Source organism: Rutilus rutilus (assembly GCF_951802725.1).
Source record: "Rutilus rutilus genome assembly, chromosome: 18".
NCBI classification, from domain to species: Eukaryota; Metazoa; Chordata; class Actinopteri; order Cypriniformes; family Leuciscidae; genus Rutilus; species Rutilus rutilus.
Window position 1 is genome coordinate 15,887,777 of NC_140231.1, and position 17,176 is coordinate 15,904,952.

Consider the following 17,176-nt stretch of genomic DNA (forward strand, 5'->3'; position numbering starts at 1 on the left):
TATATCTGGAAATAAATAGTAGTTGAATATAATAGCTATGTTGCTAATTTTAACCTCTAATATTATAGCGTCCTAAATCCCCGTATAGTTTTCAGCATTATTTGGGAGAGATTTCGGTATCGGCATTAGCAGACATCATTGAGAATAATCGGCTGTCGGTACGGGCGGAGAAATTTAGTATCGGTGCATCTCTAAGCACTAGCTATGTTTCCATCAACCACCCTCAAAAAAGCAAAACATCCCATCGCATAAAAAAGCTGCACGGAAACACCAAGATGTGCAAAAACTTGTGCACTCAATTGTGATGGATATGTGTCGTACATGACTGTAAACTCCGACGGAAACACATTTGCCAAATAAATCAAAACAAAGAATTCACGTGACTTTCCCTCAACAGAGGATGTGATTGGATAACTGGACTAAAAAGCCGAACGATTTCATTGCATGGTGTCTCAAATGTTGGTTTGATCATTCTGAAATGCCTGAGCATCAAAATGGTTGGGTATAATCACCTCCCAGAAGTGTCTCGGATGATTGCATTCCCGAACACCAGGCATCCGAATGTTTATTGCATTTCATCTGCGCAGGTAATTTATGCCATACAAAAAAAAAAGTGCCACATTGGCTTTTTCCGACTGCAGCAACTTCTATTTTTATTACAGATATTTTGCACCGATTTGACTCGAAGTGACGATTTCGTCCTCTTCAAAACATGGAATCGAAACTGTGCTTTATGTGCAAATGTTTTAGGCAATTTTCCTATTTTTGTGCACAAGTTAAATTCACAACATTGGTTGGAAACATAATCAGTGATCAGTCTTTCATGAACTCATATTGACAACATCATACTACAGTCAATTGTACAGCAGATACACACCCTCCCATCTCAGCCTGTGGTGTGGTCTTAGTGATGACGATAGTCTTCCCCAGTTTTGACTCCAGATCCACTTTATAATCTCTGTGGCGGAGAAGCTCCCGTTTGACGGGGGGCACAGGCTTGCCTGGAGAAAGAAAAAAATGTATGACATAGGAAATACTGCCATAAACTATTTAAATATTTAGGTTAAATCATAAAGTGAATATTTCAGTATCTGGGTTTATTTGACCCTGTACTTGACTCTCTTAAAAAAAAACACACACACACACACACACTTGATATAGGGTGAATTTAGGGTTTATTAGGACACTTTTTGCCCTTGAGATGACTTGGAAAAAGTGTCCCAATTAACCTGAATTTACTGAATAAATACTGAAAGGTTACAACGTTGTATTTGCTTACCATCTTTTTTCTCTCTCTCTTCCGTGATTCGTCTCTGGGCCAGCTGTTCATATTCATCTTTGTCCCATTTGCGTCGAAAATCATTCTTAGACTACAAAAACAAGCAGAAGATATTATAAACGTGTTAAATAAGTGAATCAAATCAGCTCTAATCATTCAACTGCATAGAACAGCCTGTGAACATGATCGAACATTAATTAAAGAAAAACATACGACCATATTGATAGTTTAACAAGACTGTCGGCCAATAATACTAGAGATGTTAGATTCCAAAAGCGTCTCATAATTAAAATACATTTCTGTTTTCGCTCTTGTATTATATGAACAAACAAAACCATTTGCTGTGACGGATATGTTAGTTTTGATCGTCCAACTACTACGGTTCTACACTTTACAAGATATCAATTTAAGAACTGAATTCGGTCATAAATTATGTCAAAATAACGCGGATAGATTGCAATTCTAAGCGGTTAGATTGCAATTCTAAACAAAGAAAGAAATCAAAACAAGTGTTAGCAAATTTCTTACCCCACTGCCAGACGCCATTTTGCTACCGTGATGTCGTAAAGAGTGCGTGGCTGTCGTAAACTAGTGCTGTTGCTCATCTATTTCAAAAGTGATCAAACTGTTGTCACTGACACTGACCCTGAAGGTTTTTTTTTAAAAAAATTTAATTTTTTTTACAATAGTCGTTGGCTAAACACGTTTTATGTTTTTTTTTTTTTTTACGTTTAAAGTGTTTTGTGTTTCATAGTTGATTTACTGTTTACATTTAGCTGTTCCATTCTGACAACTTCATGCCGCAACAAAAATTGTAGAAGTTAAATTAACTGAATCTTTAAAAATATATATACATATATATTTTTGCAAAGAGCTGAACTTTGTTGAAGCTCGGTGTTGTTGTTACCAAGACTTTTTGGTAGGCTATACTATATTTGTCTAAATATAGAAACTAGACAACTTTCTCCGTGGGAACGACCAAACTGTGTACACTAGGCATTTTTATAATAAAAGCGCGATCATTTCCTTACGTTATTACATTATTTTATCATGCATAATTTATTGTGATTATTTTTTAATGATTACTGGCCTTACCTGTCTCATTTGTAAAGCCCCGCCCCCGATACACCTGTAGCTGATAAAAAGCTTAGTCAAACGCAACGTGTTGTGTGGCTGTAGCCAAAATCATGACAACACGCATAGAAAGCCTTCTTCAAAGCCCCTTTGAGTCGCGGTTGTATGTTATCAAAATTCTGCTTGTTCATTTTTAAATATAATGCTGTGTTACTGTAGCGTGTAGGGACGCTGTGTCTTTTGTTTTGTATTTTAGAGGTCTGCCCCTTCACTTATGGCCAACAGACGTTGCCCAAGACTTCAAGACTAAAACACACACTCTTCCATGTAGCCCAGAACCTTGGCTTCTACCAGGCTGCAGTACGGTGTATGATAGTCTTGTCAGGTAAATATCTCTGTGGATTGAGGAGTGGCATGGCAATTGTTTTCTTATGTTTTTGCTACAAATTGCAAACTTGATAATGCTGTCTTGTGAACTGTGGATCTACCTCCCAGCTGCTCTAAAACCCCACAGTCAGCTTCACATAATGGAGAAAAGACTTCTGCTGTTCAGAAGCCTCGCAGGTCTGTTATTAAGTTGTTTTTGGTTGTGTGGAGGATGTTTTAGGGTGGAAATTTTGTCTTAACTTCTAAATGTCTTGTACAACCACTTTAAAGCATGGCATTTCTTCCTTATTCAGGTCCTCTATCCTTGAGCGGTGCATCCTGAGGATGTCTACAGCTAGTGTTGCTGTTGGAACCGAAGACATAGATGGGATCAAGAGGTCTGGGAAATGTCTCTTGGTGTAGAAGTAAATAATACAAATAAGTATTTATTTATTTGGCCTTCTTGTTCCAGCCGATTAAATGACTAAAACTCATTTTTATAGGTCACCATCAGGGGTACAGTGGTGCCCCCACAATGCTGACCCGTCACATTTTGAGACTAATGAGGCAGTTTTAAAGCGCAGACAAAAACAGATTCAGTATGGAAAGAATACCTGTGGCTACCAGAACTATGAGCAGCAGGTTCCAAAGTGAGAATTGGTGCAAGTTATTAAGCTGTAAACAATCGTTCACTTCCATTTGTCTTGTTGGATGTTCTCCTGATTGTAGTGAAAGTGTAACTAAGCTTTCTGGGTATTACATCTCCTCAATGTTCAGGCGTCTGCGTGTCCCTGGGATCCACCCTTCCACTCCAAACAAATACCGCAAATATAGTCGCAGATCTTGGGATATGCAAGTCCGGCTCTGGCGGCGAGCGCTTCATACATGGGACCCACCATCTTCCTCCCAGAAAAACATGGAAGGACAAGACCCTGTTGATCAATTGTAAGTCTTTAAAGTCATTTTTATTTTTTAATCTGATTCTATTAATTTGCATGTTTTTACTCTCTTAGGCAGAGCTTGCTTGAGAAGATGAATACAGAGCTGTGTGAAGCCAGCGAAAAGGAGAGCACACAGTGGGAAATGGCAACAGACTCCATTATTTCCCAACCTTCTGAGTTCTCAACTGATGATACTTGGCTGCCTTCTAATGCTTCTCAGGTCAGACCTAAATATTAAATGGCTGTATTTGAAGTGGAATGACCTATCCAGTTTTGTGTAAATGTCTTCTGTGTTTAATACACTGCACTTCTTTGCAAATTTAAGTCAAAGCATTTATTGTTTGAACAGCCAGTGTAATTTCTTGTGAAGTACAGATGGTTTCAGTGCTAATTGGGATTCTTCTGTCCAGATTGGAGTCCCATGCCACCAGAACCAAACCTCTCAGCTTGGATTGGGCTATACCTTTAGTAGTCACCTAACAGCACAGGAAAACGTCCTAGGATGGTTGCGATTTCTCCTCGAGACTGACCACAACCGAAACCAGGCGCCCTTGCTGCAAGAAGAGCCTTTCTGGAGATATACGTAGTGTCTCCTCAAATGATGTGAATGGTCTGCACAGATCAGGTGCAAAGCTTGTTCTACCAGCAGTGTTAGATGTTAGAATTACACGTTAGGATCACCGTCTCCTAGTTCCGAATGTTGTGCACTATGTATTTTGCAATCAAGACACCCTCTGCAGATGAATGTTTAAATGTTGTACACTTCCAAGTACCTGTTATTGCTACTCTGTTCCTCACTTTTAATTTATTTATTTTATCGTGTCCTTCAAAAGCACTGGTTCTATTTTATTTTTGTTTTTGACACTACATTTCCCTCCTGTTTGTCACGTCACTGTTTTTCTAAAAACAGGAAGTTTAGAAGTTTTATTTCTTATTTTTGTGTGGACCTCTATGAATGGAAAGCAAAACTAATAAAGATGTGGACTGGCTATAGCTGACTCGCCATATGTTACTAACTAGTTGTGCTATATATTGGTGTATCAAGCTGTTTATCTGCAGCAAACCTTTTCACCAAGTTCATCATTGATCCTGGAACATTCCAATCAGATTTGATGGACAAGTTTATGGTTTGTCAAATACAGACCATTTGAATGTGTTCTGCACAATGTTCTCATTGTTTTGAAGTTTAATTACCCACTTGGAGTAGTAGTTGTGCTTTATCCACTTACACAACAAATGTACCCTTAATGCTGATACGCATGCCAGGCTGGTAGTTGGCAATGTCAATTTGTAAAGAAACATTACGCAGCTATAGACTGTCAAAGTGTTCACAAATTCAAGTTGTAGTTTACACGGACAATAACTGGATTGGTTACAAAAACTTGCAGTTTGAAACCTGATTTCAAAAGTTTGCTGTTTTTCTTTTTCTTCCCAAGTCCCCAAAACGCTGTTGTCGTGTATATTAATAGCTAAAACGCATACGTTTTTAGTTAAACTGTTGTGTAAACGGCCCCTTAAAAGGATGATGCATTACATTTTAATTGTCATTTACTCACCCTCATGTTATTCCAAACCTGTATGAGTTTCTTTCTTCTGTTGAACACAAAAGATATTTTGAAGAATGTTGGTAACCAGTTGACGGTAGCCACTGACTTCCATAGTTTTCTTTTTTTCTCTCTCTCTCTCTATGAAGTCGGTGAGATCCATCAACTGTCTGGTTACCAATATTCTTCAAAATATCTTATTTTGTGTTCAACAGGTTTGGAGCAACTTGAGGGTGAGTAGCTAATGACAATTTTCATTTTTGGATGAACTTTAATCTCACCTGTTAAAGTATCCTCACTCAAAATAATTGTACCTTTTTATTAGGCTCAATTACATGAGCAATGCAAGTTTATTGATTGGGTATGTTAGTATTAAGTTATTAGAATGTGGAGAAATGTTAGTCAAACACTTCAGGCGACTAGCTTTGTTTGCTATTTTACCTTGTGGATAATCTGATTTCATTTAGAGTTTATTTTCAGGATAAATAGGCTATTGTATATATCTTTACTGAAAATAAGCACTAAATTAGATGGGGGAATTACTAAAAATGATGAAAATCCCTTTATAGAGTTCACTACAATTCCCATGATTCTGAGAGTCGTATTATTCTCAGGATCGGTTCAGTCCAAGAGAGTCACTGTACTGTATTGTCTGCCACTTCACAGCTTTATATCGTCCATTTATTCATCTGATAACATTTGCTCCCTTTTACTAGTTCTCATGCAGGTCCTTGCAGGCGTTTGATAAACCCGAGACCGTATATGCCCTGAATGTTATTTACAAATTCCTCCATAGAAGGGACGCACTTATTTTTCCCTAGTGGGCGACATTGAGAAGACAGTCTGTATCGACCAAGCGTGCAATTGCAGACCTATCCACAATTTTACACGATCCTTTAAATCATCTCTATCGGTCTTCGCTTATGACCCAGCATATGTTATTTTAACGATATGTTTTTGGTGAACCGAGCAGTCGACAATTGTATACAGATATATTTCCAGGCCACAGCGAGGACGGTTTGTATTAGACAGCAAGCCGACCCGCTTTAGCTTCTTGTACCGAATCGCCTGAATCTCTCGGTTGCGAGCAACATACAAGGCCTGGGGTTTTATCGACCACTCACGGTTGACTCAAGGTAAGCCATTATCGTCGAAAATCATCAGTGCATCCTCGTTTAAATGTTGCATTCTTCATAGAAATATGTAGTTTTGCTGCAGTCGGGCTCATTGTGCATGGCTTAACATCTAGAAATTGGCTCGTGGGGCAGAATTGCATTTCATAAACGCGTGTAAACAAATCTGCAGCACATGGCAGGGATGCAGTAATTCGCTTTTGCAGATTTGCGAACAGAACCGACCCCTATGAAACGGGAAGACATTCTATAGCTTTATTTCTGTAATAGGCCTGTTTACAGCTCCGCGTTAGCTACTATAGCCCGGGTCGCCTGTTCCTGATTGGCTTGACATGCAGCCTGTTATTTTTAATCATCATGCAATGAATGGCGTTTTATAAAATGTAAAATATAGAATTAGAGTTTTAGGGTTTCATGTGTTATACGCTTGCATAAGCTGCAAAATCAAGCAAATAGAGGAATGTTTCAACCGGTTCACGCGATATGAAAACGCTTTCTGTTTCCCTAATGTCGACCGATGCATATTTATAGTCTCAATTCATTCGCTTGCCTTCGGCGCGCAAAAATCAATATACTCTTAATGTGTATACATGCTCAGAATGGCTAAACTTGGCTAATGTCCCGTGCAAACCTCACGCTCGCGCTTCAGTAATGTAACCCAGTGGCCTAGCCCGACCTTCAGCGCGTTTTTATTCTGTTTTGTTAATGGCGATGCGATCGTGAAATATGTGTATATATATGAATACACACACATATCTTTTATTTCTTCAGATTATTTGAATCGTAGACGAAGGATATGTTGTGCTACATGTCACGCTTAATGTGCTTATAATGGAGATGACAGGCAGGCTCCCCCTCCCCCTCCATCATCAGCCGCGACCGCTCAGCGCGTTACCAAGGCAACGGCGGAACCGAACCCGAATATTCTCGTGACCGCCATGAAACGTCATTACTAGCGACGTTTCTTCACTTAAATCAGCATCTGTGAATTATTCTGTTACTGCCTCACTATTTAAATCAGAGGTTTTTATTCTTTTAGATGCATGGACCCTATATACGATCATCCTTGTGGGAGGAACCCCCATCCTAAATTTTTTATTTTTTATACTCTGAAAATTAATACTTTAAATATGTCTAAAATATTATTTGGAAAATATTTAAATTATATTAATTTGTTTTTCTACTCATTATAGTACTGTACTGGAAGAGTTATTTATTTATTTATTCATTTTAATTAATACATATTTTCCCTAACCTTCGTAATTGGTGTAAAGCGACCTTGAGTGTTGGAAAGGCGCTATATAAATAAAAATGATTATTAATTTATTTTAAAAATATGACACTGTTTTTGATTATACTTTTTCACAGACCCCCTAGCACTCCCTTGCTGAGGGGCCCCGGACCCCAGTTTAAAAAGTATTTGGGACTTATTAATCGGGTTGGGTGTTGACAAACTTCACGATTCGATTCAATTCACAAGCTTGCGATTTGATTCCAATTCAAATTGATATAGATTAATTTGGATATACAGTACATGGCAAATTTTCTCAATGAAAAAACTCAACTCGTGCTGTAAACTATACAGGGATTCAGTAGGGACTACATTCATATTGAAGGTTAATATTAACTGATTTGTATATAAACACTTAAATTACAGGAATTACACACTTGACACTACAATTAGTTTTTTGAAATATAAACATTTACATTGTGGCTGTCATAACAACTTGACAAATTTTATTCAAACATACAATAAATACTGAAGAACAGTAAAAAAAAAAAAAAAATGAATATGTAATATGGTGCATATATGTAGCAAAATGCTCCCCTCAAGTTTACCTGACTAAGGAGTTTATGGTCATCGAATGGCTTTTCTGAGGTAAATATAACATTACGTGATATATTGTTACAAGCTATTTTATTGACGTCTTTCGACGGTTGAAGTACTGATTGAGCGATTACACAAGACATGATACAGATTTCAGTAAGCTGTACTGTATCTTTTAACATGTCTTCTGATGTTCAGTCATGTTTATTTAGTGCTGTAACTAGTAGTAAAGCAGAAGAGATGATCAATTCACTTGCGCTGCCGCTTCGCTTGATCAGAGGCGGCAACAACGATCTGTCAGTGCACATTAAAGAGTGCCGAAACGGTCTCTATTTTTTACATTTCGTAATAAAATGGAGAGTTTTCGAAATCTGACACTTTGTTTTATATCAAAAGTAACAAAGCTTATTGCGAGTTACTGGATGGGATGTGCTCTACAATGTTCTGTTCATTCGTCAACTGAAAACAGCGAAATCGAGAAAAATGAGAATCGATTAAAATCAAGTAATCAAAACATTTTTTTTACCCAGCCGTGCTTATTAATAACAAGCACTAGACTAGTATCTACACATCAGTCATGTCGGACGATGTGTTTTTAGTGCTCGGTGTGCCAGTGAGCACAGACAGGGAAGGATGTGTTGGTAGGAGTTCCCACAGTGGCATCAGGCCAGCGGAACAGCCGGATCCTTGACTGTGCAGCTTTCCCAGACACCTGTCACCAAGCAGCCGCTATTCATGTGTGCTGTAATGGGAGACCACTAGCAGACTGGGCCGTTGCCCTGCAGGGCTACAGTCCTTAGCGGAGCTTGGAAAGCGAGAACTTCAATCACTTTTGTCTTATTAAAATATAATCTGACTATACATCAAAAGAGAAATATAAGTTTAGCACAAGAATATCCAAATATTGATTCATATTCTGTTCGTGTTATAGTGTCTCAAATACATTAGCATGGCTGCCATTAAAAATATAATATTTTCCTTATAAAGCCAGTATTTTAGTTTATAGGAATCTGAAGAGAAAAACTAAAAAAAATTGTGTGTGTGTAATTTCTTTTGTGAGAATATTTTCCAGTTTTGTTTTGTTGGTACTTGCAAGTCAGTCACCTGAAATTCCTGGTTTGTTTCAGTGTAAAAGTGTGATGTCAGCAATTTAGTATTAAGGACTTATTAATCAAAGGGAATTTTATATGTGCGCTGTAGGCAATGCATAGTAAATGAAGACGGCTCATACAGTGCCTGCTTTATATAGAGGATTGTTTGTACTATGAAAGTAATGGAGGTAAAATGATATTTTTTCCCCCCCCATTTTATACCGGAATCATGAGGGAATCAGAGTAGATCAGGAATACTTTGTAGTTTTGCTAATTGTAATATTCTTTACACTTTCCGCAGCTAAGTAACTCAAGAGACTGGGAGACCCTGCTATTCTAGAACATTTACCATCAACTTTTAACCGTTTTTCATGTTCCACCATTTTGTATTGCCCTTAGGGCTGAGATGGTGGCAGTTTTTTACCACCATGGTGGTAATGGACCAACTACTGGTGGTATATAAATATATATTGACCTAACTTAAATTCATTTTGAAATAATAAAACATAACAATAAATGAGGCTTAAACGTCAGTTTCGTGTTTATTTTAGCACTTCTGTCAGTGAAACAACACACTACAGCCTGTAACACATTGAAGTAAATATCAGTAAATAATGGTAAGAATGTTAAATATTACATGGAAAAAACATTTGTTTTATATATCTCCACAAAGATAAATGTCTTGTCCTATATGCTGCTCTGTGCTTTGAGAGGGATGTGGGACACGAGCAGGACAGAGACCATTGCAGGGTCCGAAATTGCATACTGTCTGAGTAGGCACTACATTTCCTAAATTGAATTTAAACTTACTTTGCGACCGTTAAATGAAATTCGGACTTGCTACATCCGCCATGTTGTTACTGTCACATGACCTACCAGCAGTCGCTTCACTCCCATTTATAAATCCCCTCCCGTGGCCTCATGGGATAGTAAAGTGTCCGTCGTATGCACATTTCAGCATCTCACCGGAAGTAGTAGTAGGTAATCTGGGGACTTTTCGTCTACTGTTTATCGAATGCTATGCATTCGGACATACTACTCTGTTGGTGTACTGTTTTTCGCTTATTATATAGTAGGAAAGTATTATATTTCGGACGCAGTGTATCTCTTATCTAATATCTTGATGTACAAGCAACAACCAAATGTGTCATTTAGCATTCAGATACATTTATTTAAAGGGGTCATAATCATGAGGAATCAGTTACTTGAGTCAGATCCAGACAATATACTGTAATTCAAAAACGAAGAGTCCAAAAAAAAAAGACCAAATCATTTTAAAGGGTAAGAGGAAAAGGTAGTGAAGAACTAAAATATGAATATTTTTAACAAAATAAACTTGAATAATATTGTATGTTATTTTTTTATCATAAGCAAAATAATAAAATTGATTAAATATCTAATTATTTTTTTTACTTCTGTGCCCCAGGTGAGGACGTCATCATGGTTCCTGAGTGAGACCGAGCGAGCAGCTTGTCCTGAATGTTTGGTGGATAGTGCTTCAGTTTTATTTAGTGTACATCAGCCTCTTTCCCCACCTTTCCTTCCTCCTCCAATTTGCCATGCCATGGTTTCGTTAAATGTTAATCAACAACGTTGTCCCAGCATCAGCACCGACCACTGGACAGCAAACTGGTAAAACTTGTGTTTTAGATCTCAGCACAGTATGATGTAATTCACTTTACCATTTAAGATGTGTAGTAGACTCAGTCAAGCTCTCCAGAATATCTGTCTGTTAATGCAATGCAATTAATCTTTTCTTTTTCTTCTTTCAGTCTCTACTTCATCGTCAGAGCCCCGAAACCAGCCGGCCCGCAGATGGATTGATGCCTGGTATGTAACTTATCTGACCTCTCTTGAGTATCTGGAGCATTGATCTATCACTTTAAATAGCTCCTTAATTTGAAGTGCAGAGTTTCTTGGTTATTCTGAGTTTCAAGTGAACATAACAAATGTACCCCCCCCCCCCCCCCCCCCTTTATTTTATTTAAAAACACTTAATTTTATTCTTTATTTAAAAAACATTTTCCCCCAGAAAGTTTGAGTTAGAATAGTTTGCAAGAGCACACTTATAGGCTCTGTTTACACCTGGTATTAAGATGCGTTTTGTTTGATCGGATCACAAGTAGACGAGGGAGACACAAACCCGTTTACACCTGGGCCCAGTTTTTCAAAAAATGTAATCTGGATCAAATTGATCCGGATTTGGAAATCCCATGTTTTGCTATCCAGGATCACCTGATCCATTTTACTTTTATGCCAGTTTTTTAAAGGAACCTTGGATTGGATCACTGTGATCCAAATACCAAATTTCAGGATTACCAAATCCTGTTTACTAGAGCCTTAAATGGAACCAACAGTGTACCCTACTGGCTTAGCAAAGAACAACAGTTGGCAAAATACCGGTGGCCACAAATAACCATTGTTTATTTTAATTTTAAGAAACAGAAACACTGTAATAAACAGAAACATTTTACTTTCCTTATTTTGTTATAATGTTAAATTGTAGATTTTTTTTGTTTTACCATATCTCATTAGATGTGACATGCTTCATATATGCTTCAAATATGAAGAAATGTATATATCATCAGTAAACATTGATTTTATGATCATTCACTTAAAAAAAAAAAACTCTGGTTTTATTTGGTTCGAAAAATCACAACTGAATCCACCCTTCTGATGGGATCAGGATAATCCTGTTTTTTTGGATCAAATAGATCCCAAACCGAGTTCAAAGTTCTGAAAAACCCAAAGGGCAGGTTTGATCCAGATCAAATTTCAGATCGGATTACATGATCTGATCTTAGTTCAGAATCCCTCTTTTGCTTTTGAAAAACCCATTTCCAAAATTTGATCTGACCCGTGATCCGAAATCCCACTGGATTACTTTTGAAAAACTGGGCCCTGGTGTTTTAATCCGGTTTCAGATCGATCTAATGGACAAAATAAGCTTGCACAATTTACATATGAACGCTCCTGGAGACAGCGGAAAAACATATGGAGACAGCCAGTGTTAGAAATCAGGAATGGTGAGAGAACATTGTGCTTGGTACATTTTTCTTCAGCCGACAAATTTAAAAATCCCGTCTGGCTAGTGCGCTTCCCAGAATGTTTACGCATTAGGTCAGTAGGTGGAGAGTAGGCTCTCTTGTGGCTGTTCGAACGTGAGTGACCACATGAGCGTTTACACTACGAAAGCAATCCGGTCAGATGCGTTTTCGACTACCTCGGAAGTGGTTGAAAGTGGACAAGCTCAAAACGTTTAGAACCCGTTAACACCTGTATTTAGGGTCGTACACTTGTGATCCGAATGACGAAAACGCATCTTAATACCAGGTGTAAACAGAGCCATAAACACAATGAGGCCGTAAAAGCGGACTAGCAAGTAAATGAGTTTACCCGTTCGGTGTAATGGTTAATGACCCCCAACAACCTCTGTAGTGCCATTTTTAGCCACTTTTTAGCAATTGGCTTTTTTAAAGACAAGTAAAAGCATTCAAAAATTCACAAGGGGGTATTACCGATGTATTTTATTTTGTAGAACATATGTGTCTTGAGCTTATCTTATCTACAGACCTTATTTCAGACATTCAAAAAATCAATTCACTTCAGGACGATGAAACCAGAAGTGCTATAATGCTAACTAATTTCTGGGTTTTGGGCCTACAAAAATATGTCTGCAGCACCCTATAAAGACTTTGTCATAGCACCAATATGTAATGTCTTCCAAATATCACATGCTCCCCACAATTGATGCTGAGGAGCACTGAAGGGTATTAACTCGTGCAACTCTGTCCGACCTCTTTCAGAGAGCAGTTACTGGCAGCTCTGCCCTCCTTCGAAGGCCAGCCTGCAGGGGGTGCTCAGCTCCAGCTTCCCCCCCGGCCCCGTGCCCCTGGGTCCTCCAGAAAGCCACCTGCCGGAGGGGGATGCCCTGAACCGTCCGCTCGCCCCTAGCACCTCTGTGACGGACCTGTCTTTTCCCGGGCCTCCCCCTCCCCCCCCGCCACCCCCCAAACGCCACTGTCGTTCGCTGTCTGTACCAGAGGACCTTTCACGCTGCCGGTACACCTGGCGGCCGAGCGCCTCCAAGGTCTGGACACCAGTGAACCGCCGATGCCACAGTGGAGGGGGCGCGGGGGGGCCGTGTCCACTGCGTGCCCCCAGCTCCTCGCTAAACTCCTCGCTGCATTCTTCTTCCAGCCCCACCTTTTTCAGTCTGGCCCTCTCTCCAGATTCCCCACTGCCGTGGACTTTCCCCTGGGACCCGAGTGACGTTGCCGGAGGCGGCGCCTGCTGCTGCTTCTTCCCCTCGCCATCCTCATGCTCCTCCTCTCCCTCGCCGCTCCACCCTCCGCCTCCGCCACAGAGGCGCTTTTCCCTCTCTCCCGTCCTCATCCGAGAAGCTGCCGCCCAGTTCCTGCCGCCACCTCCGGTGCCCCCGCAAATCACGTCTCACCCTCCGGCGGTGCCGGCCTCGCCCTCGTCCGCCTGCAGCACTCCGTCTTCGGTGCGCCGTGCTCTTCCTCCTCAACTTCCACGGTGCCATTCTCAGCCCTGCGACCTTCTCCTGCTCAAACCTGGCCTAAAGCGCCGGAGGGACCCGGACAGACCATGCGCACGGCCTGTGCTAGACTTCGCCAAAATGACTCAGGTATGCGTTTGCTATTCCTTACAGTTACTACAGCTACTGTTACTAAAAATATCTTTTTTTGAAGAGGAGGAGGAAAAGGAGGTAGTCGACTGTACGATAAAGACATTTCAAAATGTGACATCAAATAGCGTGTAAAGTAGGGCTAGGTATTGATACAGATTTCTTGATTCTATTTTATTTGATTCAGTTCCTGTTCACAAGCTCTTGACCTTACAGATTTAATAATAATAATGATCCCCCTCAAAACAAATGTCTGTAAAACTTTACAATAAGGTTCATTAGTTAACATTAGTTAATCTATTAATGAACTAACAATGAGCAATACATTTGTTACAGTATTTATTCATCTTTGTTAATGTTAGTTCATAAAAATACAGCTGTTCATTGTTTGTTCATGTTAGTTCACAGTGCATTAATAATGTTAACAAATACAACCTTTGATTTTAATAATGTATTAATAAATGTTGAAATTAATATTAACTTAGATGAATTAATGCTGTAGAAGTATTGTTCATTCTTAGTTCATGTTAAGTTAGTTAACTAATGTGAACTAATGAACCTTTTTGTAAAGTGTTACCCAAATGTGTAACTTCAACTGACAAATTGTTTTGTTTAAAAAACGTATAACCCTTGTCAGCTTGACTTATGAATATTAATTAGGTGCTGTAACATATGCCTAGTAATCCTTATTAAAAAGTAGCTTAACACGAACGTAATGAGTTAATTCAGTTCACAGCAGAAACGATATGTGGCATCTGTGCATTGCACCTAAAACTCTTAAAATATACGATTGTGTCCCAAAAAGTTGCGGGGTCAATCTTAGAAATTACACCCATGTTTTTTCGTCACTAAACTAAACTACTATCCCTTCATTTTCAGACTCGAAGCACAGACCCTCTTAGTTATATGGAACGTGGCAGATTGGCCTGTGGAGGCGATGTCTGTATGGGCCTTGAGCCCTTTTTTGGAGACTTCAGAGGCTCATGTTCACCAGCTGAAGGCCTGGGTAGGACAAGTATCGGGCCGTTAAGTGAAAGTGACGAGGAGGAGGAGAGAGAGGAGGAGGACCCTGAAGAGCGCGACGGAGGACAAACTAGCGTGTTTGAAAGGGATTGTACTGAACTAGATATCACCCTCATTGAGGAGAACTGAAAGTTATCCGGGGAAGATCTCCTCCCCCCCCCTCACCTCCACCGCCAGCATTCAGCTCTGCACCACCTGCTACCTTACACTGGCAGGCCTCTCAGGAACCCTGCTGCCCTCGCACGAGGCGCGCAGGCGTAGACGCCCATTAATGAAGACATGCCGACTACTATCATATGCAGGCAGTCACAGACGCTGACCCATCAACATTGTACATTCCAGAATGAGTTGCTGAGACAGTCTGAAGGATGCAAATATTTCAAAAAGGTTTTATGTGTATCGGACGTCCTCTTAGAAGTCATCTTCAAACTGACAGAACGGAACCGGAGGCGAACAGCTTCCCGCTTCTTTCTTTTTTTTTTTTGTCTTTCCTCTCGAATTGTTTTGATAGTAAGAATAGACTTTCTTGGATGACGGTTATAAATATCAGTGTTTTGTTCGGTTGAAATTTAAAAGGGCAGTATGACATAGCAGTATTTACTCTGCAGACCTTTATACTTCCTGACGAAGGTCCATCTAATTCAACATAAGCCTTAAGATGCCTGTTTTTTTTCTTCCTCTTAATCAAAAGATTCCTCAAGGAAATTAATTGTGTACTGTAGCTGTTGTTCTGTTTTTTTTTCTTCTTTTTTTTTTTTTCTGCAGACTCTCTTTTTTTATCTGTACAATGCATTCCTCTAAAACTGAAATGTGTATACATTTATTAATGCACTGTATTTGGGACATTTAGAAAGAAACAATGAAAGCAACCACTGTATTCTGAAGGCACATTGTTATACTGTATTGTACAGCGAGTATTTGTTCAAATAAGTTGTGTAAAGATGGTAGCTTGAAGGTTGGAGACAGGCTATTTCTGTCATTTAGAGATTTTTTTTATTGTATGTGTGATCAATTCAGACTCGGTTTATGTAAAAATAAAGTTTATTTGAAATTATGGCGAGTTGACATACTAACCCAAATGAGTTTCCCTCATAATTAATGAATGGCAATATTACATGCAACTGAGTTAAAATAATTTATTTTTACATTATGACTCTTTGCAATCTCCTGGATGTTATAAAATGGAATATCACATGCCTTTTGATGGTAAATTTCCCACTGAGGTATGTTGTATGGCATGCAAATTGTAGTGGATGGTTTGCAAGTCTTTAACTGTAACTCAGTTATTCTTAGTTTCCCATTACATATTTTTCAATTCATACCATACCATACCATCTTCTTCCGCTTATCCGGGGCCGGGTCGCGGGGGCAGCAGTCTAAGCAGAGATGCCCAGACTTCCCTCTCCCTAGACACTTCCTCCAGCTCTTCCGGGGGAACACCGAGGCGTTCCCAGGCCAGCCGGGAGACATAGTCCAGTGTCCTAGGTCTTCCCCGGGGTCTCCTCCCAGTGGGACGCGCCCAGAACACCTTCCCGGGAAGGTGTCCAGGAGGCATCCGGAACAGATGCCCGAGCCACCTCAGCTGACCCCTCTCGATGTGGAGGAGCAGCGGCTCTACTCTGAGCTCCTCCCGAGTGACCAAGCTTCTCACCCTATCTTTAAGGGATCGCCCAGCCACCCTGCGGAGAAAGCTAATTTCGGCCGCCTGTATCTGGGATCTTGTCCTTTCGGTCATGACCCAAAACTCATGACCATAGGTGAGAGTAGGAACATAGATTGACCGGTAAATCGAGAGCTTCGCCTTGCGGCTCAGCTCTTTCTTCACCACGACAGACCGGTACATCGACCGCATTACTGCAGAAGCTGCACCGATCCGTCTGTCAATCTCCCGTTCCATCCTTCCCTCACTTGTGAACAAAACCCCAAGATACTTAAACTCCTCCACTTGAAGCAGGAACTCTCCACCAACCTGAAGTGGGCAAGCCACCCTTTTCCGACTTAGGACCATGGCCTCGGATTTGGAGGTGTTGATTCTCATCCCAGCCGCTTCACACTCGGCTGCAAACCGTCCCAGTGCATGCTGAATTGATTTTTCAATTCAATTCACATTTATTTGTATAGCGCTTTTTACAATTCACATTGTTTCAAAGCAGCTTTACAGAAAATGCATTTTTATACGGTACAATTAAGAGTAATATGTTATCAGAGGTGACTGTTAAAGTAATGTCCATATGGCAGGACTGTAC

At 39.9% G+C, this 17,176-nt stretch overlaps 3 protein-coding genes across 3 annotated transcripts in view; 2 read left to right on the plus strand and 1 right to left on the minus strand.

The window, feature by feature from the left end:
* Positions 1-2,300, minus strand: part of zmat2 (zinc finger, matrin-type 2) — a 7,031-nt gene extending 4,731 nt beyond the window's left edge. The window contains exons 1-3 of the mRNA XM_084388089.1: positions 1,808-2,300; positions 1,280-1,370; positions 878-1,001 (exon numbers count right to left, since the gene is read on the minus strand). Coding sequence (XP_084244215.1) covers positions 878-1,001; positions 1,280-1,370; positions 1,808-1,825 — 233 coding nt within the window. The 5' untranslated portion in view covers positions 1,826-2,300. The remainder of the gene's footprint in view (positions 1-877; positions 1,002-1,279; positions 1,371-1,807) is intronic.
* A 111-nt stretch (positions 2,301-2,411) lies between these two features.
* On the plus strand, positions 2,412-4,651 carry slbp2 (stem-loop binding protein 2). The gene is made up of 8 exons (XM_084388088.1): positions 2,412-2,516; positions 2,610-2,738; positions 2,849-2,917; positions 3,034-3,117; positions 3,223-3,369; positions 3,497-3,664; positions 3,733-3,880; positions 4,071-4,651. The coding sequence occupies exons 1-8, from the start codon at positions 2,467-2,469 to the stop codon at positions 4,245-4,247; spliced, it is 972 nt and encodes a 323-aa protein (XP_084244214.1). The 5' UTR covers positions 2,412-2,466; the 3' UTR covers positions 4,248-4,651.
* Positions 4,652-6,019: 1,368 nt separating this feature from the next.
* Positions 6,020-16,006, plus strand: fam53c (family with sequence similarity 53 member C). The gene is made up of 5 exons (XM_084386718.1): positions 6,020-6,340; positions 10,683-10,888; positions 11,029-11,086; positions 13,063-13,907; positions 14,787-16,006. Exons 3-5 carry the CDS (start codon positions 11,080-11,082, stop codon positions 15,057-15,059), a joined length of 1,125 nt encoding a protein of 374 aa, XP_084242844.1. The 5' UTR covers positions 6,020-6,340; positions 10,683-10,888; positions 11,029-11,079; the 3' UTR covers positions 15,060-16,006.
* The last annotated feature ends 1,170 nt before the right edge of the window (positions 16,007-17,176 follow it).

What these genes read in the sequence shown, in the direction of transcription:
- slbp2 (XM_084388088.1), top strand. Translation starts at nt 2,467, where the DNA reads ATGACAACACGCATAGAAAGCCTTCTTCAAAGCCCCTTTGAGTCGCGG. An exon ending in GTGTATGATAGTCTTGTCAG is followed by an intron (nt 2,739 to 2,848) that starts GTAAATATCTCT and finishes TCTACCTCCCAG; the next exon opens with CTGCTCTAAAACCCCACAGT. An exon ending in TATGAGCAGCAGGTTCCAAA is followed by an intron (nt 3,370 to 3,496) that starts GTGAGAATTGGT and finishes CTCAATGTTCAG; the next exon opens with GCGTCTGCGTGTCCCTGGGA.
- fam53c (XM_084386718.1), top strand. An exon ending in ACTTCGCCAAAATGACTCAG is followed by an intron (nt 13,908 to 14,786) that starts GTATGCGTTTGC and finishes CTTCATTTTCAG; the next exon opens with ACTCGAAGCACAGACCCTCT.